The sequence below is a fragment of the Pleurodeles waltl genome, chromosome 6 (assembly GCF_031143425.1).
Source record: "Pleurodeles waltl isolate 20211129_DDA chromosome 6, aPleWal1.hap1.20221129, whole genome shotgun sequence".
Classification (NCBI taxonomy): Eukaryota; Metazoa; Chordata; class Amphibia; order Caudata; family Salamandridae; genus Pleurodeles; species Pleurodeles waltl.
The window spans coordinates 1,109,844,493-1,109,857,901 of record NC_090445.1 but is presented as its reverse complement, the minus strand read 5'-3'; the positions used below and the strand labels follow the sequence as shown (position 1 = coordinate 1,109,857,901).

At 46.3% G+C, this 13,409-nt stretch overlaps 1 protein-coding gene across 8 annotated transcripts in view; it reads left to right on the top strand.

Annotated features, from left to right (window-relative positions):
- Positions 1-13,409, top strand: part of ZBTB48 (zinc finger and BTB domain containing 48) — a 203,415-nt gene that overhangs the window by 146,596 nt on the left and 43,410 nt on the right. For all 8 annotated transcript variants that reach the window (XM_069240235.1, XM_069240234.1, XM_069240230.1 and 5 more), the window contains exon 8: positions 6,467-6,603. In XM_069240235.1, coding sequence (XP_069096336.1) covers positions 6,467-6,603 — 137 coding nt within the window. The remainder of the gene's footprint in view (positions 1-6,466; positions 6,604-13,409) is intronic.

Sequence of the window (13,409 nt, the reverse complement as noted above, 5' to 3'; positions counted from 1 at the left end):
TTTGTCACAAACCCCTCTCCCCCTGACTCAGCCCCCAACTCCCTATACCCAACAACCATCAATCCCAACATCCTGAAATGCTCATAAGCCTACACCACCACAATACAGTCGCACAAAACCACCCCTACCCCTGAACCTATCCAAGATTCCCCCAGAACAGCTCCCTCTCCCAACTTCCTCTCCTGCTTCCCACAAACAGACAAGACTCAACTAATCGAAGAGACACACATGTTCCGCCCACATCCTATGTCACTTCTAACGCAGTCCCTGATACCAATCTCAACTACTCTACTGCTGTCTCCTCCCATTTACCACCCAAGGATTTAGAGAACCATCAGGCCCAATTGCATCAGACCCCACACAGTAGGAAGCACATCACCCGCAGCCCCCCTCCAATCTCACTCTCACATCTAAAATTAACGAGCGGCTCACCAACCTATAATCCAAACTAGAGACCATCATAGAGGGCATCAACATGATAGCGAGAAGCCTTACCCGCTTCTGCACCCCCCTCTGATCCAGGCCCACACGCCACTCCCTGATATAACCACCCCCCAGAGTCTTAACTGGCCCTCTAGGCCCTACTACCTCAACGCCCAAAGGCCAAAAAGAACGAACGCTTCACTGTCGCACAATGAAGCAGTAAAACTCGCCCAATCTTACAACATGCCCTTGCCCATACCTAGCCCCCCATCCAATATCCAGGTCATCACAGGTCTAGGCCGAAATCTCACACCTTCAACCTCACCCAGGCCTCCAGCTCACCTCGTCAACATCCCTCTGATCCTTCCACTCTAGACCCCAAGGTCTATCAGCAAACCAACTGTATGCTAATTAACTGCAGATCGGCAGTCAAACTTGCGGTGGATCTAGCTAATGCCATCCTTAACCACAACATTGACATTGCCTTCATCACAGAAACTTGGCTGACTGAACACTCTCAACCAATCATGGATACCCTCATTCTGCCAGGTTTCTCAATTACCAACAAAGATAGAAAAGACCGCCATGGGGAGGCATTGCCATCATTCACAAAAATAATATAAAAATAGATATAAAAGACACATTCAGCTACAAATCATGTGAACATCTCAACGCCTCCATCAGGATGAGTGACAATTCCAATGTAACCTTTCACCTACTCTACCACTCCCCCAGGCAACACCCTACCTTTTGGGGATCACCTAGCTGACCTAATAACGCACTGCTCTCTCTCATAACCCAATTTCATCATCTTGGGTGACCTCAACCTCGATGCTCGAATCCAATCCTTAAATGACCTTCTACATAGCAAAGACCTTGCCCAGCACTGCAAGGGCCGACCCCACATCAAAGGAGCTACACTAGATGCGATTATAGCTCAAAAAGATTCACTCACGATCGACGATATTCTTCCTGTCGACTGGTCAGACCATCACATTATTCCATTCCATCTTAATAAAAGTCCCCAACACGCTAACTACTCACAAAAGACATTCAAATGGAAAAGAAACATTGACCAAATCCCATTAACAACCCTCGAAGAAAAAAATCAGCTCCCTACTACCGCCCTCATCGGCCAACCTCTCAACTACTGAGTTAACCACCCAGTACAACACAACTATTACTAGCATACTTGACCAAATAGCTCTCATGAAACTGAAAAGAGTGAGAAACACACCATCCAGAGCTTGGTTTAACAATGATCTAAATACAGAAAGAAGTAAACTGAGAGGAGCCGAAAGACTCTGGAGATCCGACCCTTCCACAACCCACCTTGAACAACTCAGAAGGGAACGGAGAAACTACAAAAAACACATAACCAATGAAAAAACACCTTCTTCCGCAATGCTCTAGACAGAGCCAAAAATCGCCCAAAAGAGTTCAACATCATCAAACAAAAAACTACTAAACCCTCGCCCCAAGCCCACCACCTACAATCAAAGACAGTTGTGATAATTTTGCTAACTTCTTCAACGATAAAATCCCCAAGGTTGAGATTTCCCTTGAACCAGATACTCCACCAAACAGAGTATCCCCCACCTAGCATAAACAAAAATATCCACTACCTACACCTCTCTAACAACCCGCCTTTTATAACTGAAGTCTAGCACCCTAACCACAATCAAAAGTTAACTCCCACTAGCTGGGTAGCCTTACACCCACTCCTGGCGTCGGATATCTCCAAACTTTTGTCCACCTTCAAAGCATCCTCTCACCTTGTAGACACCCTCCCATCCTCCCTGGCAAAAATAACTCCACCAGTCCCTCACCCCTGTCTAGACCAAAATCATCAACAGCTCCCTGCAAACCGGCGTGATTCCTGACTGCCTCAAACTGGGTCAAATCACACCGATACTAAAGAAACCAGGAGCTGACCTGAACAACCTTCACAACTACAGACCAGTCTCCAACCTACCCTTCCTTGCCAAAACTCTAGAAAAATGTGTTCTCCATCAACTAACCCAACACATAGATAACAACAACCTTCTTAACCCTCTACAATCAGGTTTCAGAAAAGGTTTTAGCACAGAAACAGCCATTCTCAACATAGTAGATGACCTGCGCAACTCCCTTGACACAAGCTCCTTCTGGACTCCCTCCAAAAGAGAATTGGCATAGAAGGTACAGTCCTCCGCTGGTTTTCTTCCTTCCTACAAAACCAAACGCAACAAGTAAAATTAAATAACATGACCTCGCCCACCGCAATAATCACCAGAGAAGTCCCCCAAGGATCCGTCCTCTCACCCACACTCTTCAACATCTACATGGACCCACTCACTTCCATCCTCAACCAAGCCAACATCCCCTTCCATCTTTACGCTGACGACACTCAACTTTACATGGAAATATCCTCTATAGAAGACATACACCGCCTGAACAACCCCCTTAAAGAAGCTCAATGTTGGCTTTCCCACAACCACCTGAAACTCAACCAGGATAAGACAGAAATACTCCTCCTATCAAAAACAAATCCGCTCCCCCAGATGCAAGAATGGCTGAAATCCATCGACGCTCTCAAAAGCAATCTTACCCCTACGAACACGGTCAAGTCACTGGGAATCACTCTGGACACCAACCTGACTAAGCAGGACCATATCAAGAAGAACGCCAACAATGCTTTCCACAGCCTAAAACTGCTGAATCTTTCATACCCCAAGACGATCTCAAACAGGCCACACAAGCACTAATGCTCTCCAGACTATACTATGGGATCTCCATCCTTACCGGGATGGCCAAATCCCAACTTGCCCCCATGAGGTCCACCCTTTATGCAGCTTCCAGATTGGTGACTGGAATTAAAAAATATGACCACATCTCCCCTGCCCTGAAGAGTCTAAAATGGCTCCCAATTGAAGCCCGCTGCAAGATCAGAACTGCCTGCCTAACCCATAAAGCCCTTCACACCGGGAAACCAGAATACCTTGCAATTAACTCCTGAAATCAGGTCAAACACCTTCCTCCTCATCCTGCCCAAAACCAAGAAGCAAAAAACTCAGACATGCTCCTTCTCAAGCAACGCCCCTAAAATCTGGAACTCCATACCAGTCCACATCAGATCCAGCCCTTCCCACCAGATCTTCAACTAGCAACTAAAAGAATTCCTCCTCAACCAACCTTCACTTCAAAAAGAATCTCCCACCCCCCATCCCACCACCACCAGCACTTTATCTCTTTTGACCCTGTGAAACCTACATGTATAACTGTCTCTTTGAACTTGTCCGTTTATTACCTATTCTGTTGTAAAGCGCTCTGATACCCTCTGGTCTTGCCAGCGCTATAGAAACTATAAAAAAAAAATACATATTTTAATTGGAGTTCAGGGCAAATGTAGCTGCCCTGCAGCAGTAGCAACTTACAGATTTGATGGATTTTGGTCCACCCTTTCATGGTCAAGCTTTCATCCACATGTGTTAGTGCTCAGGGATGTAGTAAACTAATGGGCTGATTTAGAGTTGAGCATAGAGGGTACTCCGTGAAGGCGGAGTATGTTTTCCACCAAACTGATGGTCTGCATACCTGAATTACAGGTAAGTACGTTAATGACGAAGTGAACTCTGTCTCCATTGCTGATGTACTCCTCTGTTGAAGTAAAGGCTGTCAGAGGTCTGGCCATCAGTCGCCCACCAGAATTGGAGTGGGCGGTCGAATAGCCAGTTTTTACTATCCCTTACCACTGTGAAAAGCCCAGCGGTAAGGGTCAATAAAATCATTTTAAAGAGCCCACACCATGGGAAAAACTTGTGGATTTTGTTTCTGAAGAAACCAAAACACGTTAAAAGTTGAAGCACTCAATACGCCTGCCTGCAGGGGATCCCTGTCCACTTTCAACCTCCATATTTAAAGCTGGCCATGATGCCACATGCAGAGTAAAAAGAGGACTGGCAGCTTCAAACCGCGGTCTTTCGCTGTTCCCTGTGCAGACGTTCGTTCACACCTGCACAGGGAACAGCACATTTGCTCCTGGTGCATATACTTACGTTTATACCACAATGAACTGGGACATTGTGCCATATCCATAATACACAGCCGCTGAAGATTAAGGGGGTCATTCTGACCCTGGCGGCCGGTGACCGCCAGGGTCACCGACCACGGGAGCACCGCCAACAGGCTGGCGGTGCTCCCGAGGGCATTCTGACCGCGGCCGTTCAGCCGCGGCCAGAAAGGGTAAACCGGCGGTCTCCCGCCGGTTTACCACTGCCCTTGTGAATCCTCCATGGCTGCGGAGCGCGCTCCGCAGCCATGGGGATTCTGACACCCCCTACCGCCATCCTGTTACAGGATGGCGGTAGGGGGTGCCGCGGGGCCCCTGGGGGCCCCTGCAGTGCCCATGCCCATGGCATGGGCACTGCAGGGGCCCCCGTAAGAGGGCCCCGCAAAGTATTTCAGTGTCTGCTAAGCAGACACTGAAATACGCGACGGGTGCAACTGCACCCGTCGCACCCCTGCAACTACGCCGCCTCAATTCTGAGCCGGCGTCCTCGTTGCAGGGGCATTTCCTCTGGGCCGGCGGGCGCTCTTTTGGAGAGCGCCCGCCGGCCCAGAGGAAATGTCTGAATGGCCGCCGCGGTCTTTTGACCGCGGTGCGGTCATTCAGCGGCGGTACCTTGGCGGACGGCCTCCGCCGTCCGCCAAGGTCAAAATGACCCCCTAAGTCACAGTTCATGTATTTTCCATGCATTCCAACTTTGGTCGATTGAACATAGTTAGGGTTTTAACCGCATACATTTAGTATGTGTTTGGTAAGGTTCTTTAAGTTGTGCATGGGATTAGCCATGAAGTTACAGTCATTCCACTTTTTAATTAACGATTTGTTATTGTACTTGGAAATGGTTTTAGGTTTACCCTTCAACGTAGCTTTAACTGTATCACCAGACTATTGTTGTTCCCAAAAATTCATACATTAAATGCATAGATAGAGTAGTTTTTCATAAGCGGGATTCATCCATTTGCCAGTTAATTTACCATTCACATTTTGCTGCCTCCCACTACACCATAAACATAAAGCTTTAGAGCAGCGGGGCAGCCCGCGCCAGCCGCTGGCTTTTAGTTATGGCACAAAGCCAGTCTACATTGTTCCCATACACTTAAAAATAGTTCTTTTGTCTTCAGTTGCAAAGTCGATTCAATGTGTGCTTATCATTTTTTTTCCAAATTAAGGACTAGCTAATTATTTGCCTTCACATTCTTTTTAAAGCTTACGTCATAAAGTGTTTAACATTGTAGCTTCCTGTATGCAGTTCGAGTGCATGGTTAGATGGTGGTTTATTCTAGTCTTCGTCACAAAAATTAATGATAAAATGCTTGGCGCAGCTAAAAAGGCTTCTTGTTTGAAACAAGCATGACTAGTTGAACAGCTGCATCGATGAATAGTATTTAAATATACAGTTTTTATGGCAAGTAAGACTAAAACATTAGGTGACAGATTATTTTGTTTTTTCCCTATTTATTTTTGTGTCTTATTCTTTCTAAAAATATATAAAATAAATAAATAACCGTGTTGCTCACTTGCCCAGACCTATCAGACCTATTGGCTTTGCCATTGGTACTGATAAAATGACTGTGTTTTTATCCTTTTTAATGGGTTATAACTTACTGCTTCTTTTTTAATTGGATTGTCTGGAAATGGTTTGTGACATTTTTAATTTTGTAATATGTGCTGCATATTTAATTGCGTTTGATAGACATAATAGGTCCCTTCCCTTTTATTTAACAAATTAAACCATCTTCTTTTCAAGCTTTTGTTTCCTTCTTTTTGTATGAATACCATCGCCACGTTTGGAGTTAAATCATGTTTTCTATATCACATGATTCTCCAGACCAGAAAAATGCCCAAAATGAACAACAGTGAAGAATTAACCTGTGATTTATCTTCTGATCAAATGAAAACCGTATTTGGGCACCGCATTATTTCTAGTGTTTATAAGGGTAGCTCAAGAATCACAGAATTTTGCCAAGAAACCCCAAATAATTGTCTCTTTCACAGGAACGAGCGTCCACATGTTTGTGAATTCTGCCATCGAGCATTTACACAGAAAGCCAACCTCAATATGCACCTCAGGACCCACACAGGCGAGAAACCTTTCCAGTGTCACTTGTGCGGCAAGACTTTCCGAACTCAAGGTACAGATCTGTTTCGGAACGTTCGTAACCTATTATACTGTGTGTGGTGCAACTATGTTGTGTGTGGATCATAGCTGAACTTTATTCAGAGTTAAGCACAAAATTCAGCACATGCTAACATTTACGTATGTTTATTCTTGTGAGAGTAAATAGTTCTTATTCTTAGACTTCTTAATTTTCCTAACATATATTAGTCATGTTATTATAGTTGTCACTGAAGATGCCATCAGTCAGTAAAGAATGTTTAATGAAAAAATGAATCCTGTATTTCTAGTTTTCTTTCAGTGAAACTGCCATTGAAACCACAAATACACTGCATTGTCCACGGAAGCGTGGTACCAAGAGCACTTTTCAAGGATTAATATAATTTGTTTTTGCACATAATAGAAAAGTCACTGCTTCTTAATTAACGTAGAACAATTTAGCCACCTATTAATAAGAGGTTAAATTGTCAACTTCCATTTATTCTCCACTGTTGAAGCTTTCGTAGATTAACTGTTTATATCATGGATATTCACTGTAAATCCAGAAACTAAGCCCTTAAAGGCTGTAAATCTTTCACTTTACTATACTGTTCACATCATTTGATAATAACTAAATGTCAGCCATTCAGGTTGCAGCACCCTGATCACTCCCCCAAGAGGCTAGCATACTTCAGAGAGTTTCTCTGAGCGATGTTTAGTCCATGCCTTGAAAACCCTGAAAATCGCAATTATCATTTTAAACCAATTATCACTAATTCAGAACCTTCTGAGCCATAATTTGTTCTGAACTCCAGGATAAAACCACGTCAAACCCATTAAAATGGTCTCATCCTCCTTTCACTCTGCATGTGGCATTATGGCCAGCTTTAAAAGTGGAGGTTGAAGGTTAGCAGGGATCCCCGCAGGAGGGTAGATTGAATGCCTCAACTTTTAACTTGTTTTAATTTGTAGTAGTTGTGGGAAGGAGAGGCTTCAATCTGAAGATCTTCACAAATAATGTACTGCCTACACTCCTCCTTAGAAGGCAAAGGACTGAAATCTATGTCTTTGAGTAAAAGGTCTCACAAATAAGGGCAAAGAGGGTTGCTTGCTTATCTGGCTTCAAAAGATCATGGCCAAGGAAAACTCTGCCTCAGAGTTGAAGAGTGACAGTACCTTCGACATGGCTAAAAAAGCTAATAAAAGAAAGTGCTCAGAAGGCCATTCATCAAAATCTCATTCTGAAACAACTTGTAGCAAGGTGCTCCAAAGAAGGTGCTAAAACTTTCTGCAGGAATGTCTTCATGAGACCAAAGTCCATCTTGTTAGGACTCACAACAGCAAAGTAAGAAAACTGATGTTTCTTTAACTTGTAGGCCAAGATCTGAACAACCGATGCCATTAACAAAGGTACTTTTAGCACTACTAAAGCACGATCATTGATGAAGCTGCCATCGACAGTCAGTGTTACCTAGTTGACAACAGTAACAACTACAAAGACAACAACATTGTCATCGGCAGTGACCACTCCAACAGCTACAACTATACTGTTGACAGAGACACCAGAAACAATCCTATGTGCATTACTATCAACAGGGCTTTTGTCAATGAAGAAACCTTTGATGAAGACTCTGAAGAGAAAGGCTTTCCTATATCATTGCTACCTGGGCACACAAAGCCCTGTAAAGTGGCGCCCCTTTCATCAAGTTGGCTGCTACTTGTTGAAGACTCCAAGGATAATATGGGGCAGTTTAGTCCTGCGTATAGCCCAACTCAGCTTGATGTTAAACACCAGGATGATGATTAAGAAGAGTACAGGGGAGATGAATTTACATTTCCATCTCATTCAGACACACCACTGTCATGTCACAAAGTGAAACCAAATAAATATCACCTTTATAATGCAGTATCTGAAGGAAATTATGCAAGTCCCTAAAACTCAGGTTAGCTGACTTTTACAAGAGGTTTCCAGAGCCTTCAAAAACAAGGCTCACAAAGCAACTATCTTTGCCACTGCAGTCACCTGTATTGTGGACACAAACCCTACCCCTTGTACACCGCATACTTTGGCAACATTTGGTAGTCCAAAGTCAAACCAACCACGTGAAACTCCCCTAATAATACCTGTATTATGTACAGTGGGTGAAGTTTATATTGAAGAGGACGTTGAGGAAGGAAAGTTACAGATTGATTGTCTAGTGCCTGTTTCTCCATCAGTTGCTCCACAACCAGCAGACTCCCCACCAGACAATATTTGTGGCTTCTCTTCCAGGGGATCCGCATCAATAGTCATAAACATTGAATATTCCCGCCCTTGTGCGGGGACCCCGGAGCATATATAAAATACACACATATTATACATGTGTAAAACAGCAATGCAGGCTATAATGTTAAAAACAGGCTAAAATGCTTTATTTCAAAAAAATATATATATATATATATTTTTTTTTTTATATTATAAAATTACAATAGAGAATAAGTATCTACCCAAGCCCCCAAAACTGGGCTTAGGGAAGTAAGCAGCAGTAAACTCTAGAGAAAAAGAGAAAAAAACTGCATTGAAAAACAATGGAGCATTCTTAGCCAATAGGCTGCATGCAGGTTAACACAGGAGAACCATAAAAACTTTGGCACCGTGCTTTTAAGACCCTGAGCACCTCCAGTATCCCACCATGCCTCAGGGGTGAAGGAAAGGTGACAGTTGGTTCACAGTTAGGTCAGTTCTTTTTTCGGGCTTCTTCTGAGAGGATCCTGGAGCATTGAGCTCTCAGTTTTTCTGAGTTTTTCTCAGAAAAATCCTTTAAAAAAGCATTTTTTCCTTTTTCATACGACAGATAACATCTTTGTCTGAGCCTGGCAGTTTTTTCCTGACAGAAAAATGCCTTCACTTTTTGTCAAATGCCCTGCTTGTGGGAAGAAGAAGGCCCAGTCAGACCCACACTCTCTGTGCATAGTGTGCCTGCCTCAGAGTCACTGCCCTGACACTTGTAAGCACTGCAAGAATATGTCAAAGAGGACTCTGAAGGACAGAGAAAAGATCAGGCTACATGGGCTTCAGGAGAGGCAGAAAACATAGTCCTCTTCACTTCCCAGACAACCAGCAGGCCATTCTCAGGAGAGAATGGCTAGGTCGACGTCAGCAGGTAGGAAAGTGCCTGTTTGTTCCCCGTCGACTTCCCACCGCTCCACGTCGAGGCACACGACGGCGAGCAGGTCGAGGTCCAGAGATCGCCGTTCGACGTCGAGACACTCAACGTCGAGACACTCAACGTCGAGGCAAGAGCAACCGGTGGGGCGCCCTTCGACGTCGACACAGCCGTCGACGTCGACACAGGCTTTTCCTGTCCCGCAGAGAGTAGAACGTCGCCCCACGCCAGACAAGGCCGCACCATCTCCAGTGGTCTCCATACCGAGCGGCTCATCTCATTCAAGAGCGGCATCATCTGGGCATGTCTCGCCCATCAATCTCTCTCCAAGATGGCTAGAGAGCCTTAACAGACCAGCGGCCTCCCCGGATTCGCAATATTCGCGAATGTACTCGCCTACTGCATCCCTGCCAAGAACGCCATCACCGACAGCAAGGGCAGGATGGGCTCGTTCTGCTCCTCGTCAACCGGCCACGAGGCCTGGGCGCCCTGCTACAGCGTCTCGCAGCAGGTCTCGTTCTCAACAACGATCCAGGTCTCGTTCACGAAGAAGATCACCCTCTTGGTCGTCGTCAGGATCATCTGTCGGGCGTTACTCCCCCACCCTAACAGATTCTCCACCTGTTAGGGTCTCACCGGTGGATGACATTACCATGTTTAACGAGGTGCTGTTAAGAGGAGCGCAGAAACTAAACATAGAGGTCCCAGAGCCATCTACCTCCTCGTCAATCATCTTTGAGACTCTGCAACAGAGATCAGCATCAAAAAAGCTGCTGCCTCTAGTGCTTGGTTTGTTGCAGCCAACCATGGACACTTTTCTGGCCCCAGCCTCGCTCAAATCTGCCCCGGCTAGAATTCTCAAGAAATATAAGGCTCCCGAACAGGACCCTTTGTTCCTCAGGAAGGATCCGCCACCGGACTCGGTAATATTAGCCGCAGCCCGAAAGACCCACTCGGTGGCATCATCATCCACGGTCCCCCCGGATAAAGAGAGCAGGCATCTAGACTCTCTGGGGAGAAAGATGTGCAGGACGGCGGCTTCGGCAATGAAAGTCTCCAGTGCTTCTGCACTCCTGGGCAGGTATGATCGTTCTCTGTGGGACTCTCTCAATAGATTCACAGAGAAATTGCCCAGAGAGGACAGACAAGATTTTCAAGAGATCCTGCAAGAAGGATGCCTGGTATCCAACCAGGTTATCAGCGCGGCAGCAGATGGGGCGGATTTAGCTGCACATGGGTACGCGCATGGAATCTGTGCAAGGAGGTCTTCCTGGCTGAGGCTCACTGGTTTAAAGCAGGAAGCACAGCAACGCATCCTGAATCTCCCATTCGCCGGGAACTCTCTATTTGGTGCCCATGCAGACGAGGAAATGGCCCGCATGAAGACCGAGGTGGATACCATGAGGGCAGTGGGCCTGGAAAGAAAGAAAGATTTCAGGCGGAGGTATAGGCCTTATCACAGGCGCCCTTTCCAGCAGAGGGTTCAAACCCCTCACTGGTCCCAAAGGTCACAGCAACGGCAGGGACGCCCTCTTTTTCAGCGAAGGAACACAAGGGAGCGAGGGTCAAGTAGACCTCAACAGTCCACTCTGAAAGCGCCGACCAAACAATGAGATCTCGCTTCCCTCCACACTGTACACCACTCCGGTGGGGGGAAGTATTACAGCTTATCTTCACGAGTGGCACTCTATGACAAGAGACAAATGGGTGCTCAATATTGTCGAACATGGCTACTCTCTTCTTTTCAAACAGCCTCCACCACACTTGCCACCAGCCAAAGGCAATCCATCTCATCTCAGCCTGCTGCGCAAAGAGGCTCTCGCCCTCCTACAAAAGAATGCCATAGAAAAGGTTCCACCTGCGCACAGAGGAAAGGGGGTTTACTCCCGTTACTTTCTGGTGGCGAAGAAGGGTCGAGAGGGTGTTTTCAGGCCAATTCTGGACCTACGGCTGCTGAACAAATACATAAGGAAACAGAAGTTCAGGATGCTAGCGCTTCACCAGATTTTCCCTCAGCTACATCAGGGAGACTGGATGTGCTCCATCGACCTGCAGGATGCATATTTTCACATCCCAATAGCTCCCAAACATCGAAAATTCCTGCGCTTCCAAGTAGCGTTACAGCATTACCAGTTCAGAGTTCTACCATTTGGCCTGAAATCTGCCCCACGCGTCTTCTCGAAATGTATGGCAGTGGTAGCGGCGCATCTTCGAAAACAAAAGATATTCATATATCCATACCTAGACGACTGGTTACTGAAGGCTTCTTCTCCGGAGCAGGCGAGAAGCCATCGGGACATTGTGCTCGGAGTTTGCGAGTCTCTAGGTCTTCAGGTCAATTACCAAAAGTCAACCTTGATTCCAACACAGAACCTTCACTACCTGGGAGCTATCATAGACACAGAACTCCAAAGAGTGTATCCTTCGGAGGAACGACTATCCTCAATAGACAGGAAGTGTCAGGACCTGTTGAGAGCCAACGCACCTACGGCACGTCAGGTGACATCGCTGCTGGGCTCCATGGCATCATGCATTTTTATTGTCCCAAATGCCAGACTCCACATGAGGCCCCTCCAAGAGGCATTGGAGAGCAACTGGAGCCAAAGGACAGGTCGCTGGGAGGACAGAGTGCGACTACCGGCAGTAGCACTTCAGTCATTGAGATGGTGGATGCACAGACCTCACCTGTCAGTGGGTGCTCCGTTTCACCAGGTAATTCCATCCGACACTCTGGTAACGGATGCGTCTCTTCAGGGATGGGGGGCTCATCTGGGTCCCTTTCAAGCTCAGGGCCTGTGGTCAGACAAGGAAAAGCAGTACCACATCAATCTGCTAGAACTCAGAGCGGTCTATCTGGCTCTCAAGTCTTTCATACCACTAATTCAGGGGAAAACTCTCCTAATACAAACGGACAATACAACCACGATGTATTATTTGAACAAACAGGGGGGAACGAGATCCCTACCCCTATCTCGAGAGTCCCAAGCGATATGGCATTGGCTCCTGGCCAGAGGAATGTCACTTACAGCGGTTCACCTGCCAGGTCAACAAAACGTGGAAGCAGATTTTCTGAGCAGACACCTAGAGGACGCTCACGATTGGGTCCTACACGGCGAAGTCGCAGAATACATCTTCGCTCGATGGGGTCGGCCTCAACTGGATCTCTTCGCAGACGAAGTAAACAAGAAATGCCCAGACTTCGCATCCATGTTCTACCGTCCTGGGTCTCGAGGGAATGCCCTGTTGATCGACTGGTCAGGGATATTTTCTCTACGCTTTTCCGCCGATTCCCCTCATACCGGCAGTGATCAACAAACTTTACAGATCCAGAACCAGAATGATTCTCGTAGCGCCACAATGGCCCCATCAATTCTGGTACACAGATCTCCTCAACCTATCGGAAAAACCTCACAGGAGGCTGCCGTGCAGACCGGATCTTCTGAGCAGAATGGAGGGCAGGATTCTACATCCCAACCTACCCTCTCTGAGCTTAACAGCATGGCTCCTGAATTCATGCAGTATGGGCACCTAGGGCTCTCACAGGAGTGCATGAACATCTTGAAAGAGTCCAACGACCTTCCACGCAGCGTTCTTACGCTTTTAAGTGGAAGAGATTCTACATATGGTGCTGTCAACAAGGTCAGAATCCCATACGGGCTCAGGAGGATGTCATACTGTCCTATTTGCTTCATCTGGC